The 27,140-nt window shown below is 43.2% G+C and overlaps 1 protein-coding gene across 1 annotated transcript; it reads right to left on the bottom strand.

Annotated features, from left to right (window-relative positions):
• Window positions 1–2,357: 2,357 nt before the first annotated feature.
• On the bottom strand, window positions 2,358–19,316 carry vwc2l (von Willebrand factor C domain containing 2 like; the record flags this gene model as incomplete). The annotated part of the gene is made up of 3 exons (XM_084478913.1): window positions 2,358–2,509; window positions 7,584–7,713; window positions 18,933–19,316. 3 exons carry the CDS (start codon window positions 19,314–19,316, stop codon window positions 2,358–2,360), a joined length of 666 nt encoding a protein of 221 aa, XP_084335039.1.
• Between the last annotated feature and the right edge of the window lie 7,824 nt (window positions 19,317–27,140).

Here is a 27,140-nt window from a genome sequence, read left to right as displayed (position 1 = left end):
AAAACCACAGAAGACGACTGCAATTCTCATCGCTAGACTTCTAAAAAGTGCAATCCTTTTGACCTTGCTGTATGAATTGAATTTTCTTTTTAAGAATATAATCATTGAACGCTTTTTCTGGATTCGACTGAACACCCCGTAAAGGCTCCTGCTGGGGTTGGCTGTTCAAAGCGGGGACAGACTAGCTAGCTCCTGGTGATGCATTTTTGCAGACAGTACCGTGCACTTACTCACACTAAGAAAAGAGAGGGGGAGTTGTCGGTTTTTATTTGTACAAAGATCTCGTGTAGAACAGTAGCAAGAAGGCATCTTTGGTGGCGGCAACTCCTTTGAGACTCCTTATCCGGAACTCATTTGAACTTCCTTCTCAGTCTTTCTCACTCTTATTCACTTTTATTCTGTCATTACCATCCAATGTTAATCATATGATTAAGACTACTACCACACTATGGCTATGGGCTCCAACATGTTTGGAGTAACTAAAATGGACGCCATTGGCCTCACTGTTCACATGTCTGGAATGATTGATCAACACAAGGGTTAGCTTTGTGTCATGTCAGTCTGCAGACACTGTGGTCCCAGACAGATGGGATCAGTCATCAGAGGTGAGTCAACCTAATCATCTGACTTTAATGATGGAAATGACCCAAACTCTTAGTATCATATCTTAATGTGTGTCTGCACACAGCAAATCTGCAGGTGTGCAGAATGCAGATAGTTTTCAAGCAAATGTATTATTCTGTCTATTCTTGAGTCAGGGGTCTGCATCCCATGTCCATGGCTGTCTCATTACGGCCGGCTGGGAGCTGCTGGTAACGAGACCATCCATCATGAGCCAGAAGCTGGGTCTAAAAGGTTAATGGGAAAAGAATTTCTGGAAATGGACAAAATGTTTCCCTGATGAATGCCATGAACTTACTTGAAATCATCTTTTCTCAAGTAAGACTTCCTTGGCTAAGAGAAAAAAAGAGAAAAGAGTGATAGCATGCCGTGTGCTGGAGCCGTCTGGTCTACAGTTTGAGGCCTTTTACTCAAGTCGCCCATCCATCAAGGCTTCACCGCTCATCCCCTCTTGGCCCCAGTGTGGGCCACGGACCCCGGCTGAACCTGCTGCTCTGTGCAGATGTGATGGCGGTGGAGAGGAGGATGAGGAGGAGGTGACAACACGAGATGGAATCTGTTGGCCAATCTGTCGCAGAAGGGGTGACCAGCTGCTCGGGGTGACTACCTATTCACGCCGCCTCGCAGGGTTGCAGTCAGGGTGGCATCAATGCTTTGAAAAAAACAGGGTTGATGGGCGAAGGGCGAGGGGTGGGTGGGTGGGTTGGAGGGTGTTGAATTGTTTGGTGTAAATTCATGTACAGTATTTTGTTTTTGGTTTTGCATTGAAACCTTTCAAAAGGAACAGAAAGGCTGTCTCCTTTGCCAGAGGTGAAGTCGGTAAAGTCTGGGGAATTGAAATAATCCTGTACGTATAGGTTTCTAGGGAATCAAAGAAAAAAAAAGGCTTGACCCTGTGTGTGAGATGAATTTCTGCTCTTCTTCTTTTTAATAGTTACATCAGTAAACCGGGTACACCCATCGTCTGCTACATCTTTCTGTGTCAGCTTGACAAAATTCCACTGAGTTGCCGTGTCCGCACTGTATACACCACGGCTGTGCTGAAAACCACGCTATCATTGCTAGATATCAGTTTGATAGCCTTAAAGCACAGACAGTGCTTTCTTGGGAGTGGGTGGGAGAGATCCTGCCAGAACTGAAAAAAACAAACACATGTCATATTAGGAAAACAGTTTTCCTGTGTATGGGGTGTACATTGTAAACAAGATCCTCAAGCAAAGCTGTGAATTGTGGGTGCAGCTTTGCAGATCTCTCATCAGTGTCAAAAAAGTGTCATACACGCTGTGCTTCCTGTCTGCTTCCTGCCATCTGATTTTTTTTTTTTTTTTTTACAACGCCGGTGTGATTTGTGACGGCTACAACAGGCAGATGGCATACACAAAGAAAGAATCAACTCGGCAATTCAACAGTGCCAGTGGTCAGGAATGAGTCCATGGAACATGATATATAGAAGTCATTTTGCATGAGCGTAGCAATTGGACTGAAAAATATATAGAACAGCTAACTTGGCAGGTGAAAAGAATCTCAGAAACAAAGTTCCATCTTCCTTTTCAGCGGCCTGATTTGTCGGGATGCAAAACTTTGCGAGAGCACATCTCGGCTGCCTCAGCAGTTTCAGCTTTTGCTTAGGGAATTGTGCTCCTATGCTGTCAATCATCTCTTTTTTTTTTGAAAATGGTGCAGTAGGTAGGTCCTTCGCCCGAGCTTCGCCTCTGTTGTCTCTGGTGGAGTAGTCTCTATGACAACGATTGGCCGTTGAGGCACTCCCGCCGCAAGCACTGCGCCGGTTTCCACCAGTCCCCGTTGTGGCATCGGCAGATGGTGCAGTCGTCCACCTTCACTTCGATCCCTGCAGGGATGATCGTGGTTCCAGCAAAGCAATTTGGACCTGTGTCGCATGGGGAAAAGGGAAGGACGAGAGAGACGGAGGGAAACAGTGAGCGTGAGACAGGCATGTGTGAAACAAGGCATCAAAAAAAGGGAAGGAACGAGTGTCGCTCTCCTGGGAAGTTTTGCTTTCTCTTTTTTTCTTCTTCGAAAGAGTGTAAAAGCTAATGCTGGGGGGAGCCGTAGGGAGTTGGGGGGGGGGGGGGGGGGGGGGTCAAGGGAAACGCATGGATCTTTTCACGGGCGTGCACCGATGGGCTTGTTTTTGCAACACTAAAGCGCTTTTGTCAGTCTCCCCTTCTCCCTCGCCACAGAGCGCTTTGCATTCTAATGCATGCCGAATAGAAAGAGGCTGCCAGGCACTGACTTGGCTGTTAGTGCAATGAGGCTGGAGTACAGAGGAGGAGAGAGGGAGAGAACACGAGAGAGAGAGGGTGAGAGAGAGCAAAAGAGAGAGAGAGAGAACATGAAAGAGAGAGAGCGAGAGAAAGAGAGGGAGGAAGAGGGATGGAGGGCAAGAGAGCAAGAGCAAAGAAGAGACGGATAGACCGAGCTAGAGGAAAGGGGTTTTAATAGCTGGCAGTGAGGACAGTGTTAATCACTGCATGAAAAGGCTTCTAAAAGACATCCTGTTGCCCTGCCTCTCTGCGCATGCACACTCCATATCATACTTCACTCCTGAAATGTAATTAACTTGTGTGAATTTTAAAGATCAATGATTAGATTGAAAGAATATATATATTAATGTCTAAAAGTTATTAAATTCCAATTATGAGTGTAACTTAAAGAGAGATTTGGTATTTGAAATTATATATATATATATATATATATATATAATTTCAAATACCAAATCTCCCTTTAAGTTACACTCATTGGAATTTAATAACTTTTAGGCATTAATATCCTTATTAAGATTCAGAATGTATGAGTGAACATGGTTATTAGATGAATACAAATCTGCATACATGCAGCCCCTCTCTCTCTCACACACACACACACACACACACACACACACACACACACACACACACACACACACACACACACACACACACACACACACACACTTTTATACAACTGAGAACAACAGAGTCACAATACTTACAAATCCAATTAAAAAACAACAGCAATATTTTACGGGCCATTATTTTTCTTTTTAAAAAGGTAGATAAAGTGTGTGTCGTTCCAAAAACAGAAGATTGAAAAAAAATTAAATGGATGTGCCCGGAAGTGTTGCAGTTTGCTGTTCTGTTTTTAGCCTTCATGATATCCAGTCAACCATAACTGTAAAATGCTCCATCTTTGTAAGCAAACAAGCTCTTTCCGACCAACTATTGAGCTTAGCAAGCAAACGATGTGGCACGTAAGACTAATAGGCGATGCTACGAACTACATGAGGAGCCGGCACATACACAGATTTGAATATGTATCTCTGTTGTTGACATCAAGAGATCCAATTATATCTGGCAGTTGAATTTTGTGGATGTCAAAAAGGCATACTTTTTTGACAAATACTTTGCACTTCTCTGTTTATGATTGCAGCATATATAGCATATATCATACAATTGAAAAGCAATGCATATAATAACCTTATCTTGGGTATCTTATGGAACATCTACATGACATACAACAAACCTCTAATACTTTCGCCTATACTGAAACACTATTTTGATGGGCTTTTTTGGAGTCTTATGGCCTTTTTTGTGGCACTGTTTTAACGAAAAATATTCGTAAAATATACTTCAAATGAAATGTCATCAGCTTACTATGATTTTTAACATTGTTTTCATTAGCTCCCTCCCGAGATGTGGATCTTCGTGGGCGGTCAGGCATTCGCCCCTCAGTTTAATAATTGAAACGGTGCAAGCGGTCACTGAATTTGGATTGCTCCCTGAAGTCAAGCCCTCTAAGACCAGCCAGCTCTAACGCTCAATGGTGATAATGACGTTGACAAATCTCTCAAAGTTCTGATAAGGGTCATCAGCTTCATTCATTAACGTTCACATAATTACTGGGCTGGATTTATTCCTTTCCAGAGTGATTGCTCGCTGTAACTATGCCAGTGAGGTTGTCTATATGTTAAAGACATACGCAGAGACATCAGTATATTACCATTTGCCTGTCTTACCCAGATTGTTTGTCTAGTTTGTCTACAAACACATGGATAAATCTGCAATATTTTCGGCGCTGTGATTATTTGGCTACCTGTACTGCAGACTACCCAACCAGAAGCAACTGATCATATATCTGTGTTTGTAGAAGAGCTACAATGTAGTTGGGTTGTAACTCTCACTCGGTTTGAATAAGTAACTATTCAGTACAAATTGGAAGTCTTTGGCAGGTTATTTAAAGTGCATTCCCTTCACGTGAACAGGAGCTAGGCTACGATAACTCTAAAGGTAACACAAGCAGCAAGCTCCACTTCTGGAATCACACCGATGAATCCAGAATTAAACAACTCGTCTGAATCGGGGTAGAACAGGCAAACACTTAACCCTTTACATTGGAGTTTGCATTATGGAGTAAGCCTTTTAAATTAAAAAACAACAACTAGGGTCAATGCAGGGTCAATTTGGGGACAAGAACTGAGTGAATTGTTACATCTAGTTTGTTCACATTTTTGAACATTCATATATACCTTCATAGCCAAAACATTCAGATGGCCTGACTGTTAGCTTATTCATTTACATAATGATGGGCAGCTCAGCCCTATCCCTGTTCTTGCTCTGGGATGTGGACTCAAGTTGGAGCTTTGCATGAAGAGCATGGCATTCAGGAAAACATTCAGCCACCTTCTCTGCCGGTCCAGAGGGCCTTCATTAAAGAGAGCACTGAAGGTCCTGCAAAAAGCCCTCTGAACAGAAAGGGCTTTTACTTTGCTGCGTCGTTAACAATCCTGCTATTAATACCCCCTGTTATGGGGGGGCTACATTCATCATCGATGAAAGCCATTCGATTCTGGCTTTAGAGGAGACATTGTGAGCACTTGCCAGGTCTGTGCTCTCATTGATGTGTCCCCGGACAGCTGGCACAGGTTACAGAGCAGAGGCGGGTGCCGGCTGCTGAGGGACAGGGGTGACCTGCCAATCACATATGGCAGTGGCTTCCATATGTGATTGTTTATAGCCAAATCGGTCTGGGACCTGGAGAACCAGAAGGACATGCATCACCGCTGAAAGGGCACATTGACACCCCGCAAAGGACAATGCCAGTCTCCAAATGGCATGTCAAAGATGCAGAGTTCAACAAGGTTGTTATGATGAAACTTTGCAGCACATTTCAAAGTCACTGCACATGGAGTTGCCTAATTAGAATTCAATTTGCCTAAAATGAAGTTGGTTCTCGTCATGATGAACATGATGGAAGTGCAGGACTGTAAATTTACCTGGCACACGCCTTCAATCGTGCCCCTCGCTGCCGCTTGTCCGTAAAAAGCTGTCCAAGCTGTCAAAGTTAATAAGTTACCTGACTCCACCTTCCCCACATGACAGTCTGTCACAACGTCGTGCTGATGAACCCTCAGATGTGGGAGGCCTGACAGCTCTATAAATAATTCAACCCCCCATCCACCCAAAAGACCCATCCATTTTTAGCCTAACTACGCATTCTCTGTTACCATAAGATTCAAGGGGGGTTGACATCATTTGAAACGTTTTAACTACCCCCCCAATGAATTCACATAATGAATGCTACACATGACTGCTGCAGTTCTTGTGGTCCCCGCAGTCTCTCTCGGTTCCGTCAAGATGGCTCGGTTAGCTTTGTCTGACGAAGCATGGACAAGCTCCTCCAAGGGGTTCAGTGAGAGTAAACTCCCCTTCAGAACCAAGAGCCTACCTGCTCCTCTCTGGGAGCACGTTGGGTAAAGAGAGAAAAGAGAAATAAAACTCTTGAGATTTCTTGAATTGTCTTCCTGCAGACCGAGTCTAGTCACTCGGGTGAGAGCGTGTGGAGAAACCATGTACTGTACATCCACAGCCATCCACCTCAGAGCAGAGCAGCTAAGATATGCTCTGTTGGGGAGCCCTGGAGACAATAGGCCTTCCCCTGAAATGGCATTGCTGAAAGGGTGTCACCGTGTACTGTCGCACTGGATTAGCTCCTCACATCCAGCTGCTTCTGGTGCTGTGTGTGTGTGTGTGTGTGTGTGTGTGTGTGTGTGTGTGTGTGTGTGTGTGTGTGTGTGTGTGTGTGTGTGAGAGAGAATGTACATGCATGCATAGCTTGAGGGGATCAAAGGGGAGGGGGTGCAACAAAACGTCCAGGAATGTGTGAGTGTCCGTGGTGACATGGATTGTTGCCATCTTCCTCAGCATGACCGCCCTGATTCTTGTTCTTCTATCCTCAAGACGGATAATATAGGTCAATGACTGCTGTGAATCATAAAGAACATAATCCAGCTTCGACTCTAAAACCAATCAAAAGCAACCGGTGTTGCATTATAATTATGTCGGAATGAAACACCAGGAAGAACTCACTGCAGTATTGTTTGTGTGGCAACATGGATTCTTTGTCTAGATGATGTTACGCTCAGGCAATCATTCTACCATTCAGTCCCTCCGCTTTGGGAGATCACGGTTGATCAAGGACATCAGTAAGGAGGCTTCGGTCTCCTGAGTCTGTAAAGCTCTTTCCCTCCCCCAGGATTTGTGTTGGCGAGGGACGAAGTCTCCCGCCCATCTCTTATAAGCAGCCAATGAGCCATCGGAATCCTATAATTTTAATTTGAGGATTGGCTGTGTGTGGCAAGGGCGTCGGGGGCACTGGGAGATAGACGGTTCTCGGGGGGCCCATTAGAACCATACCACCATGGCCTCAATCAATGGGCCAATGTTTACCCTGCTTAGCGTGTCATTTATAATTAAAGCAAGTACTGCTCATTAGTGGCCGGCAGGCCCGAGGTAATGATTTTAATTCATAAAACATCAATTACATTCTCATCCTCCAAAAGGCGCGGCCATGAAACAGCGCTACCTCTGATAAATGTGACACCGGTAGTTTAATGAAATGTTAATGACGTTTTGAGAATGTGCTTTACTGGTGGTTGCAGACAGTGGACAGGCCGGGCCTCTTACCGTTTTTACAGATGGGGCAGCACTGCTCCGGCTCGTACACGGGGTTTACGCACTCGGGCACGGCGCAGTCCGACACCACACAGTGAACCTCGTTGTTTGGCTCGCAGCGGCACCACTCGCAGGGCGAAGGCTGGGAGAGAGAGGGGGAGGGGAGGAGGGGGTAAGAGACAGCGCATTTGAGGTTAGAGGTGACTCAACGCGTTTGTCACCGCTGTACATCGCTGTAACACATTTCATTTGACTATTGATCCTGATTGTCGTCATCCTCGCTGTCCTGCGTGCCTTTCCTGTCCGGCATGTCACAAATCGGTTGCTATGGACGAGGCTGGACTCGTGCAAAGGGGAGATCTCGGCTTTTGTTCATACTCCATGGAATGTGGTCAGCAACACAGGGATAGTATACATTTTGCTGCAGTCTCAAACCACTCAGCGCCCTCTTGGCAGCGCTGCAAGAGGCTGATAGAAGTCATATTTCCCACTGTGCTGGTGCATGTTAGTCGGCTCTCGCTCATCAAAGACCCGTAACGTTACCCTAAATACTAAAATAATGACATGCACTTGAAAAATATACACTGTTGTGCACAAATCTTGAATATTCCCATAAGCTTAATAGTGTCCACCGCGTAGAGCCAAAAATCATAGGTTAATCATAGGTTGATGATGACGACATTTATTTTAGTCATCATCAAATGCACATATTGTGACACCAAGCCCGGTAGCAGGTGATTAGGTCACACGGTTGCCATGGCAAGCTGCAATATTCAAATGATTCTGTCTTGCAAGCACCGTCTACAAACAGAATCCATTAGTCAGTTCTAAAGGATGTCGTTTGTTGTATGCAAGTAGGCCTGCTACAACTATGCTTTTGAAGTGTACATGCTTTTGTGATTTCATTATTTGATTATTATCAATTCAGCTTTCATTACACAGAGGCACATTATAGGAAGACAGAGCACAGCAGATAAATATGGGATTAATACTCGATGTACTGTTATCTGTTTACCCTAAAAGGAAAAATGATGTCGGAGATGGTATTCTATGGAATAATACTAGCCAAGATTAGTGGTAAAGAGAAACCAAATCTACATTTGGACACATTGACACTCAACTGTTGCATGGCAGACTCAATACTGCCTGGCGGTCAACATTTGGAATATGCTGCCTGTGTTCAGTGTCCTACCTCAGGTAGCTGGTGAAAGTTGTTTTAGAGATATTTTTAGCAAGGATTTAGCTTCATTATTACAACATGCACGCACAGAGGCAAACACATTGCCTGTAGATTGTATCTCCTTTACCTCGCCCTCTCATTGAATGAAACTTGAATTAAGCCTTTCTAAGGCAATTGACATTTAAGTATGAGAAGAAAAAACAACCGAAAGCGCTGTTTAAATGGCTGCTTTACAAGAACGTTAGCGGAAGGGCTTATGAGTCTCAAACACAGCCTGCTGGCAATGCAAAATGCCCTCTCATGCTGGTGGCTACATCTTCTCTCTAGCACCACAACAAACATTAGCTTGAGATACGTTGAACACACGCCACTATATCTCAAGCACAGCCCTCAACAATCCACTGCAGAAAACATCCCTGCAGCACAGATGGCCCAAAAGGTTATTCCCAATGCAGAACGATGCTTCTCTTTGTAATATGACCATGTCTGCCTTCTAATTAACTGTAGTCTATGGAGACTAATGTTCTATTGGTGTCCAATTGTATCTATGCAACCATTTATGCTGCTTCTCTGATATCCTTATCAGTTTTAGTCTTAGCCCTATTACCTCACCAGTTAACAGAGCAACCACATTGTTAGTCAGCTCACAGGCCTTATGTATTACTTAATGTATTACTTAATAATACATATTATTATGTATTACATAAAACATGCAGGAGATACATACTCATCCACTCAATCCATTTCAAATATGCAATTCAGCCTTTTTTGGTTTCGGTGTGCTAAACCTTGTCACCTCCCCATCATCCATATCGGCTTCCGTCGTTTGGTCTAGCTGTTGATGAACCTCCTGTATCCAGTGGGTTTGACTTCCTTCCTGCCTTTCACAGCTGGGATAAGAAGGCTGGCTACTCTGCTCGCATTTACCCCTTCGTAGGTGAGAAACATTAATGCAGATAGAGTTGGAACCAGGTGCAGAGTCGGAACACGTTCTGCTCATGGGCGATGTGAAGGAACGTGATCTGATGGAAAACACAGTTTCCCCAAATAACCACATGACAGTCACAACAGGCATGGCAGCAACGGTGGCTGCAGGAGGAGGAGCACGTTAGTTTGGATAAAAACGTGAGACACAAATGGACTAGTTTTTCCACCCTTTCCCTATATTCGCTTGCCATTAATCTTCTATCTCAGGCGCTTAATGCTTCATTTGAAAGCGTGAGGGCTCATAATGTGTGATATTACAGGTACTTCTGTTCAAAGCCTCTTGGAAGAGAGGTACACTTGAGCACACTGGAAAAAAACATTTCCCGTGATATCCTGTTGCGCATGAGGATCCATCAAGAGGGGGGAAAAAGGAGCCAGCGGGTTCATGAAAATACATGCCGGTGATTTAGTTAATGTGAAAGGTTTTTCAACACCTAACTAAAATGTCCTGCTCTGAAAAAAAGAAAATTGCAGACGGAGATGAGGTCGCATGCTGAGATAACATCGCAGATCTTTCACTCACTACAATCAGATACAAAACCTTCTTTCTGTTTAAACTGTTTCACATCCCTGCGGTAGACTTCCACCCCCCACCCCCATTGTATCCTCTTCATCTCCTGGACACCGGTAGGCCAATTAAGCAAAGGCAAGATGTGCCTTTGCTCATGCATATGGAGAAGTCTGTAAACCCTATGTCCCATTGACAGGCTCAGTGTGTGGGGGCAGCGAGTGGGCCGATCCAGGGTCAGTGGTGGAGCGCGTGGGCTAAAGAGGCCAGCCCTCCCGCACACTGACAGGCGCTTCCAAACCCTGGAAAAGCACTGCTGTAATTGTCACAGTTAAAGGAGGTGGGTGATTGCGGCTGGTGATTTACAGTGGTTAGGATTGTTCTGTGTGTACTGCTCTATCATCTGACCTGAACTATTTGATTGCATTCAAGACAGGCATGGGGCTCCAACAAGATCATATCATGTAATAATAAATGCATGCCTTAATTTATTTTTTTACAGCCACATATATATATATATATATTTCAACATGTCTAAAGGATTACGCCATCCTTTCATTCACCAAGGTTTATTTCTTCATTCTAATCATTCTAATGAATAACTATGCAATAAAAATTGATTTAAAAACGCACCGCAACCATAATGTGTTTGCCTACATGTATTTGCTTATGCTGTTGCAGTTTAGTGTGTAGCTGGTGTCAGCATATTGGCTTAGGTAGGCCATAAAAAATAATGCATGAAAAAATTGTTTGCTGTTTAGTATTCTTCCATCTGCCCCTTGACAGGTGAAACCAATACTTATCGGAAAGATATCCTCCTTCCTCATTTAGAATATCTGTGTTTAACTTTGGTTTTCTTATCTTTTGTTGAACAGTAGTTTGCTTATATGATTAATTCTATGTACTGGACAAAAGTATCAGCTAAGTAATAGGGATGTGAATAACTCAAATTTTTCATGGTTGAATAATCAGTGGGTGGTATGAACGAATAATCGATTATTCGATGTGTGCCGACATTCACAAAGGCAGCCATGGATCATCGGCAAGAAATCACTTAATATCTTAAACGCAAAAAAACTTTAACAGTGATCAGTGTTTGTGTTGTATGCATATATATTAATATTTATGCTTGTGTATTGTGTATATTGTTTTTCTGTACATGATTAATAATAAAAAAATATATAATAATAAAAAAAAATGATAATAGTGCTACAGAACCAACATTAGTTCCGTCCGTTAATTCTTGTTTATTTGAATGGGAAAAAATGTTAACGGTCCAAATGTTAAAAATCGCCTTTAACCCTCAGGAACGAATAATCGAATAATCAAATATTCTGACCCATCCCTAAGTATTTTCGTTTTAAGTCTATTTTTATTTTTTAGTTTTAGTACCCATACTCCATCACCTTTGAACAACTAGTTTGCTTTATAAAAAACATTCCATTGAAGAAAAAAATGGTATACAACATGCACACTATACTTGCTGTACAAAAAAAACTATGACACTCAGTCCTGGAACACTCAGCGCGTGGGCTAAAGAGGCCAGCCCTCCCGCACACTGACATGCGCTTCCAAACCCTGGAAAAGCACTGCTGTAATTGTCACAGTTAAAGGAGGTGGGTGATTGCGGCTGGTGATTTGCAGTGGTTAGGATTAAGTGTTTTCGTGAATTTAAATAACAAGTTTTAAGTCTATTTTTAAGAGTACCCATACTCCATCACCTTTGAACAACTAGTTTGCTTTATAAAAAACACTCCATTGAAGAAAAAAATGCTATACAACATGCACACTATACTTGCTGTACAAAAAAAACTATGACACTCAGTCCTGGAAAATAGCGAAATAATCCAGGGCCTCTTATTCAAGGCAGCCTTTGCCTGTGTGTGACCACATGATTGTCTCCCTCCACTTAATATATGAATACGTTCATCTCTACGCTGCCTAGGTTAAAAATAACAGATACACAGGTCAACTTTCAATGAACCTTTTCTGGAATTTATGGAAACCCTTTCATGCATTCATTGGTGCCCAGGGCTATCCATTGCTTCTCTTTGTGTGTGTGGTCGACCGTTAAGAGGATCATTCATTCCTCGGTCAGGGACCATGAAAAGAAGTGGGACTCGAGACCACGCTGTCGGCAGACATTTTGGGTCAGCCTTTGTCCCACCCCGGGCCTGCGAGTTGGACACTCAAGTGCTGCCCTGCAAAGTGCTTCACTACTTTTATTTTATCCTCTCACTGTACTGAGTACTGTACAGAAGTACAGCCCTGACATTGTTTTGTCTATATTGGGACTTATGGCACTAACCTCATTCATTTTACTTATCAAAGCATACTCTGTGCTGGTTTTACTGGCAATAACTGGATCACCAACTGGTTAGTCTCATAGACATTAGATCCCGAATCTGGATGAACAGGGGGTTTCACCTTTGTCTTTGTTTTGGCCAATCATGGTGCTGCTGGGTCTATATATGGGATCTATTCTATAGGTGCCCTGTAATGACACACGCTCTTAGAGAAAGTGTATGTAAAGGTTTCCAATCAACAATGTGACTGCCCTCTGTAGAAACAAATCAATCTCTTCTGAATGCTCCATCTAGCCGCTCCCAAAGGAGTTCACTTCAGTAGAAAACATGTCGTAACTCTGTCCAGGCACTGTGCCGTTTCTCCCCTGAAGTTCTGCATAGTAGGACTGCTGCATGAGTTCAAGTCTCCTCACATTCAAAGTTGTGCTGGATAATGATGACTAAGTGCTTCTTCTTTTGTTATTAGGTATAGATTATGTAGTTCTTCAATACATGCAGAATGTGTGAAATGTCAATGGGGAACTTTTAATAGGATATGAGTACCGCATCCACCCTAGTGTGGGGTATGATGGTTCTTGATGGTTATTTTTCAGACCTAACAAGTAAGCAAATGTGAAATCCTGAAAACACGTAGGTTTAAATCTTGTTTTTGCCCATATTGTTTTTCTGTCCTTCTATTTTGTTCACATTTGAACTCAGACATTTCCTTTCAATCAAGACAGAAGGGGGAATGGAAGCAATCACACATGAGGCTCTGACAAGCATACCTCTGTATAGGGTAAGCCACTAGTCATCACACTGAGTGACGTGTTTGAGTGCTTGTATGTGTGTGTGCCTGCACCTCTCCATGGGTTTCTCAATTGAACTGAACTGTATAGAATCCCACATTTTCTCCCATCTTTTGGTGGTAAAATGTAATAAATGTTTTCGGCAGAAATTAAAATGGCTCTGTGTTAAAGGCCAATTCGCTCTGTGTAATAATTACATCAGCTCATTTCCTGGTCGGTGGTTTATGGGAGTTTCAGCAAAATGTAATTGGTTCTGCTTCTCTTTTTTTTGCAGTAGGGTAATTTTCAAAGGAATACGTGTGCACTGTTTGCCCTTAATAAATGAGTAGTTTTTCAGGCTAGTTTATCATCAAACAGCAGCAAAAAGTGCAAGGCAGAAAAGTTGTTGAGTTTCTCAACCTCCACATCATACAAATCCCTTTCATTCTCACGTGTTTGTAATTACGTCTTCCAAGATGGGAGAACCAAACACACGCCAGATAAGACATCACTCCAAAGGAACCTGGTTGGAACAAACCTTTAAATGTACACAGATACACAAATAGGGCTCTTCTGGTGCTCTTGGGTTGTGTTTGACAAAGAAGACATTCGTCAACACAGTACAACTCAGTACATGTTTTCAATAGGACAATGGAAATTAAGCATCCTTTTGACCCTGCTCTGAACTGAAACACACACACACTTGTTTTCTTCTCTTTCTGTTCTAAATGCAAACTGCAATTTGTGGGATAATTGTTACAGAACCTTGCTCACATTTCATTCTCATGTTTCATTATATAAACTCATCATACTAAAAATTATATATATTCATAAAGTCCCTTACATGACACGTCTTATTGGCTGGTCACTGCCCCGGAACCATTCACACCCCGAGGTTATTAATAGAATAGAATAGTGATTATCAAATTTGTATGGAGTGGTGGCCGAATCTATGAGACATTACTAAATGAAGTGCTCCTCACTTCACTAGACCCCTGTGTCTCCTGCTGCCTGATATAGGGTTGTGCTGGGGATAGAGTTTCCAGTATGAACATCTCTCACTAAATAAAAATCTGGGAAGTTTCCCTGCGACAAGGACACTTGTAAATGGACAAGTTAACACTGGTTAAGTACAGATTAGAGGAGTGGATTTCTCCTTGGCTTGTCGTTATGCATAATGCTTCTTCAGGATTAGATCCAGCACATTGGAGGCTCTGTATCCAGCTGCTATGTGTGAATGTTGATGAGCGCTGGCACGACAGCCATCACTGCGCTCTCAAGTTCAAAGTGATTTTTGGCTTTCAGCATTTGCCGGGTACAATATCACTGGATAGAGGTTGGTGGGGAATGCTTGGAGTGCTGCTAATGGATTAAAGATATGGCTATATCAAAATATCGAAAAAGAACAGATCCATGAAAGGACACATGCTTAGTTTTCGTAGGTTTTCTTTCTCTGTGGGGAGTGCCCATCCCCCTACTCCACACACACACACACACACACACACACACACACACACACACACACACACACACCTGCTACTGGCAAATGAAAATGCAAATTGGGAGTGTTGCGCAACGTGCCCTAGATGGTGACAGAGGAAATGCCACGCAGGCCTGCACCAAAAGGTTAACCTGTCGTCATCTCTTAATTGGGGCGCACATCCCACACACACTGACAGCCTTTGATTTCTTTGAACACTGTACGGCGCCCAGGCTTTCATTTCATCTAACGGTCACGCACAACTCACACACTCTCTCTCACACACACACACACACACACACACACACACACACACACACACACACACGCACACGCACTGACTCACACTGGACACCTGGTCCTTAGCGTCGTGAGAAAGATTCTTATGGCCTCATGTGGTGAGTAGCAACTCCCCCGTTGTTACCAGCTAAGGTGATAAAAGGCCCTGAGAGGACTAGGAGCCGAGGAGAGGTCATCTGTGAGCTCGCCCCACAATCAGGCTTTTCACGAGTCTACTGAACAGCTGATTGTGAGGTTGGAGAAAAAAATAAATAAAGGTTTCCAAAAAATCCCAAATCAGTCCATTAGTCCGAAGGAAATCAAGCTAATTACTTACTCCAAATCAAAATGGTTAAGTATTTCCTTGTTTTAACCACTACAGGCTCTTATTATATATTTATTTAGCATGTGTGGACAAGTTCACGAAAAAAATGGTTTTTCTAGGTAATGTTGATGTATTTTTCAAACAACATTCTCTCCCTCTTTCAATGTTGTTCAAAATGACAGTTGTTTGCTTTTTCCAGAACCGTGAAATAATGGTTTGTGCATGCATTGGAAAAGAAGGACTCCTCGATCACACTGTGTGTGGACAAGGTCCATACGATAGAGATCACGTAGAGAAGGATGGCTATGCACTGGCAGGCAGAGGCCCAAGCAGGAAGATTCTGTTGGCAATCCTCTATATAGACGATGATAGATGATGCAGTATTGTGTACAACCAATTCAATATCTTGTCATCGCTGTGTTACAAAACACTATTATAAACAGCTGAAGAGAAGCTATGACTTTGTCTTACTGTATATACATTAAATAATAATATCTATTTTCTATACCATATATACACAACTGATCCTTTAAGTAAAATGATATATAAAATAAATGATATATAAAAAAGATGGTGTTGGGTGTGGGGACGCATCTACAAAACACATATACATGCACACGCACACAGACAAGAGTTAAAAATAGTCCCTCCGCGGGTGTGAGAGGGTAAAACTCTGACCCTCATACATTTTCATTTGAATTCACTGCGCTGGATATGGAGGCTACCACTGCAAATGTACATCACCTTACACAACATTCCAAAATTGCTTGGTTTTTCAAAAATGTACCTCTTCCGACTTTCACTCATGACCATCGCCACGGGTTATCTTTGTTAAATTAAGAATATTCCTTAACACGGCTTGGTTGCATCTGCCTGCTGAGTTCAAAATGGGGCTTGGCTTTGTATTTGGTTAAATGTGTCTCAGGGACAGGATGTGGTAATTGTTCACAGGTGAAAAAGAAAATGCTTCACAATCGCCCACCGTGAATTTCTTTCTTTGCCTTCAAGTTATTATGAGTCACACGATTCAGAATTGCCACCAAATTGCTAGCGCAGATGGCTGGTTCTATCAAATGACTTTGTATGAGGCGTACCGCCTAGCACCCGGCGGCGGGATGCACATCTAAAAAACAGTCTAGATGATTTACCAATGATAAGCCTATTCTAAACAAATGAAAACGGTCCCTGCAATATTTAAATATGGTACCTGAACTTAACTCAAGTACACTTGTGAGCACAATAAAGCCAAGACTTCTATGACTTTATGTCGGAGCAAGAAGAAGTATTATCCTTACTCTTCATTGATTCACAGTTTCAAGTCACTGTTCAAGTAAAAATACCAAACACAGAAATGCAAAAGTAATTTCCCTGTTCAACATGACACCTGATATGTTGTTAACCAAGATATGAATAATAGTTTCTCAAGCCCTAAAGTTTACATCTGTGATCACCTTTCTATCTTGTGAGCCCAGTGTCGCCTCAGCTCTCAGGGCTTCATTGACCAACTGCTCACTGTTCCCATGGTTTGAACCAGGCATGGGAACCATATTTGATGTTATGCACCACAGATCATGATGTATCACCAAAGAATAGTGAGGTCTTCCTCTCAACACCATTATTTATTTTACTAACATACACTTAATTATTTCAAATCAGCAATGGAATTCAGTTTTTCTACTTATTCAAATGCATGTCTGCACTATTATTTGAATCTTTCAACTTATACTTTCATTTTACATGTGTCTTATTTAAGTAATCTCTGTGGGATTCCAAGTTAAATAAATTATTATTTTTATGTCTTTTAATGAATGTCGTTTTAACGTTTTCAAAATAGGTTTCTGCCTTTGTAATGCACTACCAATGGCATTATGTTTGAAGGATACTGAATAAATAAACCTAACCTAATGTTTGCTGAAATAACAAGATTTGACTTATTTTACAAGAAAATCCAAAGAAATGTAATACAATTCTTAATCCCCATTGCAAGACCATATTAGGTGCCATTATATCCTTAAGCTGCATTCATTGCAGTGTGGATCATGTGGTTCACAAATGGCCAAATGTTTCATCTCTGTAACATTGAGGGTACCAAACCTGACAAATGATATAAATCAGGAGTGAATATAACTCTATATCAGAATAACAATAGTGTGTAGACAGACACACGGTTGGCACCAGGTAAAAAATATTAGCTGGTTTTCCAGTTATTGTGATGATTTGTCACACTGTATTTCAATCATCCACTGCCCTGTTCCATGTGTAATTAATGTGAATGAGGTGGCCAACCTTTGGGCATCAGCGGCGGCAGCAGCAGCAGTTTAAAACACAGCCTGTACTTGTCAAGCTTGTAGTGTCATTTGTAAACGGGCGATAACGTCGTGCCCTTTGACTGCTACCGTGACACTGTTTTGTCAGAAAGACAAAGCCCTCTCCCGGTGATGCAAGGGAAAGGCCGATCCACTCTTAAAAGCTCAATGTTGTGTGAGCTTGTTTATCTAGAAGAATCTCATCATCATAGCTTTTGAAACATGATACAGAGAGGGGAAACTAAGCGACGTTAGTGTACGTTAGTGTAGAGCGATTTGTGTTAGGAGTCTCACTCAACCCTAGGGTGCCTAGGCTTGAGGACATTGAGGGATCCAATCCGGAATCTTTTCTGTGGAAGTCAAACACCAAAAGTACAGCCTCGTCCAGCCACAACTGTTGGGGAATTTTATATTTTGATTACAGAAGTTTATTATCATTTCACTGTATATAGTTTGTTTTGGGTTGTTGAATGACAAATACAACTGTAGCCTATTACTCCTTTATAATATGATATAATGTCTTAGACGACAGCATTGCAATGGTGTTATACAACCTAGTGGGTAAGAGGATTGAACCCAAGACCTAACCAACTGTATAACTTCCTAGTATATATTCAGAAGTGAAATATGTATATTGTTTTTGTGTGAATCGATGCAGTATTGAAAAACTGAAAGTAGCCATTCTTGTAGTGGCTTATATTGTTATATTGATATTTAGCTCTCAGCCCAAGACATGAGCATGTTCTAACAAGCTCTTTTGGTCAATAGCCCCAACAGGTTATGATTAAATGTCAGTGCCTTTTCCATTGAGTATACTTTCCAAACAGTACCCAGAAATTGTTGATGTATTGTTTGCATCTATTCAACACTGAGGAGGAAATTACATAATTGCACCTGATCTCCATGCAAATACCTCAATCAATTTATTTAGCAAGCAGAGCGAACACATCCATATGTTTAAAATGCGTTTTAAAATGCATATTGCAAAAGGAATAGGAGTCATGAAGACTTCCTATGTAGACCCTACATCTTTGGACCCTAAAGATTTTTGGAGTTAAAATATGAGACATAGAGTAACAATACATATAACATTTCCAACGGCTTTGCTTGTGTTTGAAGAGTCAGACTGGTCTGGAAGTAGGCTACGTAGCCTATTGCTGCAGTACTGTAAGATCCAAGTTATTCATAAATCGACCACATCAAAAGTTAAAATTACGTCTTACCTTAAACTCCTCCAGAATCTTGTACGTTTTCGCGCGGTATTCACAAAAGTTCTTAATTTCCTTGCACTCGGGGCAGCAGCCATTGTGTTCAACTTTGGTGCACTTTGGGTGTATCTTGGGACACTCCGGCTGGTCGCACACGGGCCCGTCCCCGGTGCACACGCACGGACAGTTCGAGTGTCCGGGGAAGAACCTCTCCCCGAGTTTGTACACAAAGCCGCTGTCGTCCACACATCCTTTCCCTCGATAGTCATCGAAGACGATGTTGTCGTTTGCGGTCCGCTCCGCGTCGTCGGCGGGATAATCCTCTGGGTTGACCGAGGCGGCAGAGCAGGCGTTCACAGCAAGCAACACGACGCAGAGGACTGCAGAGAGGGGGCCCATACTTCGCCGCGATATTTGCTATATGGCGCTTCGACAAGAGCATATGGCTGTCATTCTAGGCCCCTGTTGTCCGCGGTGGCGTCCTGAGCTCCATAGAGACGACTCTGCATTCAGGGGAAAGGCGGAAACAATGCATAGCATGATATACAGAGTACACCAAACATGCGATGGATGTAGTATGGGAGTATGGGGTTGATGGTTTATAATTAAATAAAGTACGTGTGTGCGCGCGCGTGCGGCCGTGCTTATATGTAAGCCTATGTGTATGTGTGCGGGCGCGGGCACGCATGTGTGCAGGTGCGCGCGCGTGCGTGTGTGTGTGTGTGTGTGTGTGTGTGTGTGTGTGTGTGTGTGTGTGTGTGTGTGTGTGGACTACGGATCATGACACTGGGCAAGCAAATGACATCATTAGGTGCTGGAGAGGATGAACGCGGCGGTGTGAATGAGAAATAATGGCTTCTCCGCTCACAACCCATGTGCATGGATTTAATTAAAAGCTCGACATAGGCTGCATGAAACCAACAGGTATCCGACACAACAAGAGCCTGTTTGAATGTGTTATCGCTTATTCCTTTGCAAACCCATGCCTCGCCATATGGGTAACACGCCCTTTTAACCACATGCATATATATATTTTAACCTGCATGTAGTAGAAAATGCGCAATGGGCTTTAGTCCAACATACTTGGTCCCTTGCAGAGAGGCGATAGGGAAGAGGGTGGGGGGGTCTTCTTACTGGGAATAATTAATGCTTTCAGTGTAATGCATTCCCCCATGGTAAAGCACCACACGAAGCACGGCGACGCTACAGGTATTAGGACATGATGGGGGGGGATTCGTCTGCGAACTCACCGTGTAGAATTGCTTGTTCCCACTTTCTTTATTTTTTTTCGCGAAGCCAGAGTCCAAAACGCCTTGTGCGGATCAGATCAAGACAGTTCCCCGTAGGCGTCCGTATACTTCATCCATAGGGTTAGGTGTGTGTGTGTGTGTGTGTGTGTGTGTGTGTGTGTGTGTGTGTGTGTGTGTGTGTGTGTGTGTGTGTGTGTGTGTGTGTGTGTGTGTGTGTGTGTGTGGTTATCTTCGCCTGGCGTCGAAAGATGTTGTAATCCCCCTGACTTGAGTCTGTCCTGCCTTACAAAAAGAGATTCAAACAGCAGCCTGTTGTAGAGCCGGCTGTTCCCTTTTCCCATTGAAGAGAAGTCGTACTCTCCGCGTAAAAGTATGTTGGATACATTCTTATTATCCCTACGATAGACGAACTGAAATGTAGGAGGAAAGGGGAAGAGGGTGGGGGGAAGAAGAGAAAAAAGAAGCGCTTTAAGTAAATCCTATAGTCTTCCTCGGGCTCTCGGTCGTCCAATCATCTTAATATTTCCAATTTCTCCTGAAAATCTGGCGAAAATCCTCTGGCCTTACATTTCCACTGTTTGAATGGCACGCAGGCAACACGATATATATAAGAAAGTTTACGATTAGAAATGACGAATCAAAACGGAGATCGACCCCTGGTTGCCGACCGCCTGCTCACGGTGCTTGTGGCGTGATCCCGCTCTCACTCACGGACCGAGGCTCTCTAAAAAGCGTTTGCTTCTGACAAGGTTAAGGATCAAAAAACAAAACACTCACACATACACACACACGCACACACGCAGGAACGCGCCCAATCAAACAAAACCCGCGACGCACGATTCATTAAGTCCGAAGGTCGTCACGTGAAAGAGGATTAAGCGCTCGTCCTTTTCTTTCCTCGTCGTCTGGCGCGGTGCTGGAGAAAGAGAAAATCTAGCGCTTCTGAGTTTCAGCACCTTGGAGAGCAACTGTGTTCAGCAGCCACGGTGCTGCTGCTGGTCGGGCGTGCTACAGCTACTAAGCACTGTTCCAGCCGCCAACAGAGAGCTCTCAACCGCCCCCCCCCCACCCCCACCCCCACCCCCCATTCCCTCTATAGCTTCTCTGTCTGTTGAAATCCCAGAGGTGACGAGGGGGAGGAAGCAAACATTCGCTGAATGCATGCTCATGCATGCACGTCAATTAATTTCAAACTACCGAGTTGTCAGTGCTGGGAGATGATGTCGTCGTCGTGTGTGTGTGTGTGTGTGTGTGTGTGTGTGTGTGTGTGTGTGTGTGTGTGTGTGTGCGCGTTCGCGTTTGTGTGATTGAGCCTTTTACATGTGACACACTAAAATGTCAATGTAACACAGTCTAACAGTCTGAAGTGATAACAAAGCTCAAATCCTTATGAAAATAATCTTCCCCGAAGAATGAATCTGATTCATACTTGAGCAACCTTAAATAATAAAACATGTATGGCTTGAATTAACTAAATATGTCTAATTTGTGTGGAGCAGGATATGTTGGATATTTATGATCCTATTTTCCGCCTGACCGAAAATCCAATAAAAAAAAGATCTATATGGCTGTCCAAACAACCTAAGAGTCATGCATATCCAAATCAATAGCTGCATATTAACAGTCAGGCCTCAAAAAGAATAAAGTCCAGCACGTAAACTTTGTGACGGCTCAGAATATTTTATCTCTCAACTGCATGCTGTCCCATCGCAATAAGGAATATACCTTAATTATATGTTAAGCATGAGACATTACTTTGCTAGTAGGCGTGTTAATGTATGTATACATGCACCTTGGAATATATTTAAATGTGTTTTCAGGCTCCTTCATACAACATACATGTGTTCATTAATGCATGGAAATATATCATTGGGATAGTGTTCTTCCAGTGTGTACATCCATGTACGCTCTGTTCCTTGGCCGACCCCTGTCATGTTACTTCAGTATCAACTGCGGCAGAAGCCATGGGCCTATACGCACCCCGCCGTGCTGTCATTTAAACGTAAATAACACAATGCCATCAACTGTGTGGTCCCCTAATGATCTTGATTTTGCATCTTGACAGTCTCAATGAGAGATAACTATATGGTTAACATCCAGCATCACATCAAACAGCTCCACACGCACGCACGCACGCACGCATGCACTCACACACGCACACACGCACACACACACACACACACACACACACACACACACACACTTCTCAATTGCAGCCAAACAGAGTTCAACATAGCTTTGAGACGCTCCACCCCCTGGTGCAAAAGTCGCCAAATCGCTGATGGGTGTCGCACCGCCCATTGTAATCTCTGGACAGGTGTGTGACATTCACATGCCGGTTGTGGTCGCGATCATGACAGTAGTCAGACGACTGTGTGGTGCCGAACAGAAACATGTAATTACTGTGTCGGCTGAAACGGTATGCGGGGGTACACTGGAGGGTAAACAGAGATACAATTGTTCGCCATTCTCCTTGGCGGATCAGGCATCCAGGGAACAGTGACGGCGGGGGGGGGGGGATAGAGCAGTGTGGGGGCACATTGAGATTCAACTTTCATGGCGCATTTGACAATTCCTTGATCTCATTTAACTCCCCAGCCGCCTTCGTCTCCGTCACCGCAGTCGCAGTTCTCCCATATTTTATTTCGTTTTTGAAAAGGTTTTGTTAAATTGTGGCCCCCGCCGCTCGCTTATCCTCACGAGGCGTCCACGTTTCCCAGCCCCGGAATCCATCTCTCACCCTCTCTTTGCTCCTTCAAGTCCTCCCTTCACCACTAATGGACAGACCAGGAGGATGTTAACAAGACCCAACACTTCTCAGGGGCTTCCGAATGAGATCTCACCGAGAGAGAGAGCGTGACCGCAGAGAGATAGCTATACGTGCCTTTAGCCGGCCTGCGCGTTATGCCGGCTGCATGCTTAACTATGCCTCACAGCATCTCTGCAACATTGCTACTCTGCGATGCATCATGCGCTCCGTTGACCTGGTTGTAAAAGCGTGGCCGTATTGATGGGTGACACTTTCTTATTTCTTTATTTTTCCGCAGCATTTTCCTGTAGTATCGGGTAGGAACCAGAACACGCATGGATATATCAATTATTAAATCTAACATTGCACTCGGTCTCCCACCACAGCTCCATGCCTGTGGCTGTGCGTGCATGTTTGAGTGCAGTTATGCATGTGTGTGTGTGTGTGTGCATGCATTTATATCTTTGTGGGTGGGTATGTGTGTGCGCTTCTGATGCCTGAGACGGCCAGCTAGTACAGCACTGCACGGCCCATTAAGCCTTCACTCTGGCTCACAGAAAATCCTAGATATAGATATAACAACACATAGGTACCACAAATACATCGTGGCATCGCTCCCCCCACCCCCCCCCCTTCTCTCTACAATGGAAACATGTGTTTGTGTTTTGTCGTGGCTTGACGGGCCGGTGTTGATAACAGTCCCATTTTTATTAGGATACTCCTGCTTCTCGGCCGCTATCACTGATAAACTCTGTTTACATGTGCTGCCCCAGATTCAGATTGGACAAGACTTGGGAGCCATTCCAACTCAATTCACTAATGGAGAGGCCAATTCCCCCCCCCCCCCCCACTACCTACCCCCTTATCCCCATCATCCCCCACCTCCCCCCCAGCACTCTTTTTTTCCTCAAGCAATGCATTTACCCCGGGTGGAGTCAGTACAGGATGCTACAATAGTTTAGCCATTAGGATTACATTTATAGACTGCTAGCAGGTCTTTCAGCGTTATATTTGGTCAGGGCTATTCACACTGCCTTATTAAAGAGAGTAGTGTAGAGAAAGGGGAGAAAGGGTTAGAGAGGAGGGGGGGATGCGGGCAGACGGTAAAGCATGCCAGATGGGGAAGTGAGAGAGGAGAGGAGCAGCCAAGTTGAAGCATCCCATGCTAGTTTTCTGTAAACCTTTAAAGTTTGATTGAATATTTTATGAAATGACCCATGCACATTGTACAACCAGTGTGGAGTACCTGTATTTGAGAAAAACATGAACATGTCCAGGCATAATATAGAAATGTTACCATACACCTTGAAAGACCTCCTTCAAATGGCATACGGTATTTGTGGTATTTGGTATTTGTACACAACCTTTGCACTTATGTTCTCAAAAAAACAAACTACCATACGTTGTTAGAATACACATGTATACACAAATGTACATATACACATCCGCGCTTCCACATTACAGACACACACACACACACACACACACACACATACCTTGTGTTATTTTTGACCTTGTAACCAAATTTGTTTGTTTTTTTATCCCAAAAGTAGTTCACTAAGCCTTCCAAACTGTAATCTGTCTCATTCTTTTTTTTAATTTAGCCACATTGGATTGTTGACAAAAAGTCTGATTGAATCAACAGGGTTAGAGTGAACAGTATTCCATCAGATGCTTGTTATTATCTCTTGCTCAGTGGAGAGCAGGTTTGCAACAGCCCACTACAGCTGTTGATAACAGCCGCTGGTAGCAGAGTACTCCAAGTTGCATGTTCATTACATACCTCACCTTGCGAGGCATCCGGATTCACAGGATCACTATCATGCAAGAATCTTGCCAGGCTTTAAGCTATCCGCTTGTGGCTGAAACACAATGGTTCGGAACAATCACAGCCTATAAGCCTATTCACAGCCTGAAAAAAATCTGAATGTATGAAGGATAATAAAATAATAGAAAAAGCCCATAAAAAATACAGATTAACAAAAAAGCAAACACATCGCGTGTACTTTGTATATAAGCATACAAAGTATGCATAAAGTGCATCCATTACATCACTATCACCACCGGTTCATCTGTGTCTTACATTTACTGGAGTGATATAGATAAGCAAGGGTTTATGTTTTAAAAAGGAAAACAGGTTTGTTAGTGATGGCGTTGTTTTTATACCTGCTTGAAGTACTTGAAACACCATTCCTATTTGGAAAGGGCCCTGGGAGTTTAGCCTCGCAAGACTAATTGTACTTTAATTAATGTTAGTAGTGTGAAATTAATGTGAGTATTCTGCTAATGCTTAAAAACATTACATTTATTATGCACTAATTATGATGTTCTTGAAAGAGATAATTATTTATTTATTTATTTAATTTTTGCTTTGACTACCCAAGTAATTTAGCCCTCTTAGGGGAAATATAACGCAGGTTAATGGCAGCCAGCTGGATTATAAATGTGCTTCTAACCACACTGCATTCAACTGCCCTGGAATGCCATCTATTATGCCATCTATATATGCCATCTTGAGAGTATGCCATCTATTCATTATCACACCAAATACATTTGAAATAAGGTTGGTGGTTATGAGTGGTGGTGAGGGTGTGATGGAAAGGAGTTCTGGTTACGGTAAATTAGTGGTGGTGTTGAGAAAGGGGGGGTTGTGAGTTAGGTGAGGGGGGGGGGGGCAATTAGGGGTGATGAAGAGGTGGATGTGTTGAGTTAGGGTGGTTTATGAGTGGGTGGTTTGTAGGAGATGGTAAGGTGGTGAGTAAGGAGTTGTGATGAGGGTGGGGTGTGTGGTGGGGTAATGGTAAGTTGGGGGTGTTGGTTCTGGTGGTGGTGGCGAAAAGGTGATGATGGTAAGTTATGGGTGGTGGGTAGTGAATCACTACCACCACCCCCCCTGCCCCCCCCCCCCACACCTCACAACCACCCATAACTTACCATCACTACTAGTGATGGCAAGTTAGGGAGGTGGTGGGGGTGGTTGTGGTAAGTCAGGGATGGTGGTGGTGGGGATGGTGGTGGTGAGGTAGGGGTGGTGGTGAGGTGGCGGTGACTGTGTTTGCAGGACCAGAGTCAGTTTCAGGTGAGGAGGTGGAGCGAGGAGGGAATACGCCACTCTGGCGTATTTTGTGATACCCTTACACACACGTATTAGAACCGGCTCTGTGCCAACATTCCCCAGTGGATGGGAGCATTTTCCAAGAGTTAGGCTAAGAGCTCCTCTCTGGCCCCACAGGAGCCCGAGCGAGCCTTTCTCTCGGTTGCCACCTCCCAAAGGCTGACAGTATTTCTACACCGCGGGGAGAAGCAAGACATAGAGTATGACGCTTCAGTTACCATGGCTCACAAGGACTCTGCTGCTATAATCATGCAAATAATATTGAAGTAAAGAAGGGAGATGACCTGCAGGGATAATTTGCTGGATGGAATACAGTATATTATATTGGTTGGAGTTGGAGTGAAATTGTTATATGCAGCCAATAATAATACATTTTTAAAATGTGTCTAAAGCCAACAAGGAAACCAGGCAGCTTTTTGGTTTGTGGCAGCCCACTATTTCAGTGCCACGGTACTTCATTGCTACTTAATAATTAAATAATGGTTAATTTATGGAGGATAATGAGCAGTATATATAGTGTTGGTGATGGTAACATTGTCTTTATTGAAATGTAAATGATCTGATAATGAGCTTGTACTGTAGTTCTCTTAATTTATAATATTTCAGTATCTTTATATAATAATACGTTAATAGGTAGAATTTCACCAATGATTATGTATATGTACAATCTTTATATATATTTATAGATTGTCTAGCATAATTCTAGTCTAGGCACCATAATTAGAAAAGTTGCTTCCGTATTAAATCATTAAACAACATGCATGCTGTACACAGCATGAGTTACATCAATGTTCTACAGTTTTCCCAGGCTTTAATACATATTTAATTTCCATTTTTGACCGGGTTTAGTACACGTGTCGTGCAATGTGCTACATACCCCTGCTGAGTGCATGAGGCCACAGCGAGGCCGTGCCCTGCCTTTGACTGCTCTGAATGACATGGTTGTTAGGCATACAGGCCGTTGTGCGTAGTGGAGGACCTCATCACATTTCAGAATACTAATCAGGCACATTGGAAATGTTCCCCACGATCCGTCAGCCAATGCGACTGATTGTATGCCGCGATAGAAGTGTGTCGGAGGATGTCATGTTATTAGTGTCATTTATTCA

The sequence above is a fragment of the Micromesistius poutassou genome, assembly GCF_964030765.1.
Source record: "Micromesistius poutassou genome assembly, chromosome: 14".
Classification (NCBI taxonomy): Eukaryota; Metazoa; Chordata; class Actinopteri; order Gadiformes; family Gadidae; genus Micromesistius; species Micromesistius poutassou.
This window is presented reverse-complemented; position numbering and strand designations above follow the sequence as displayed.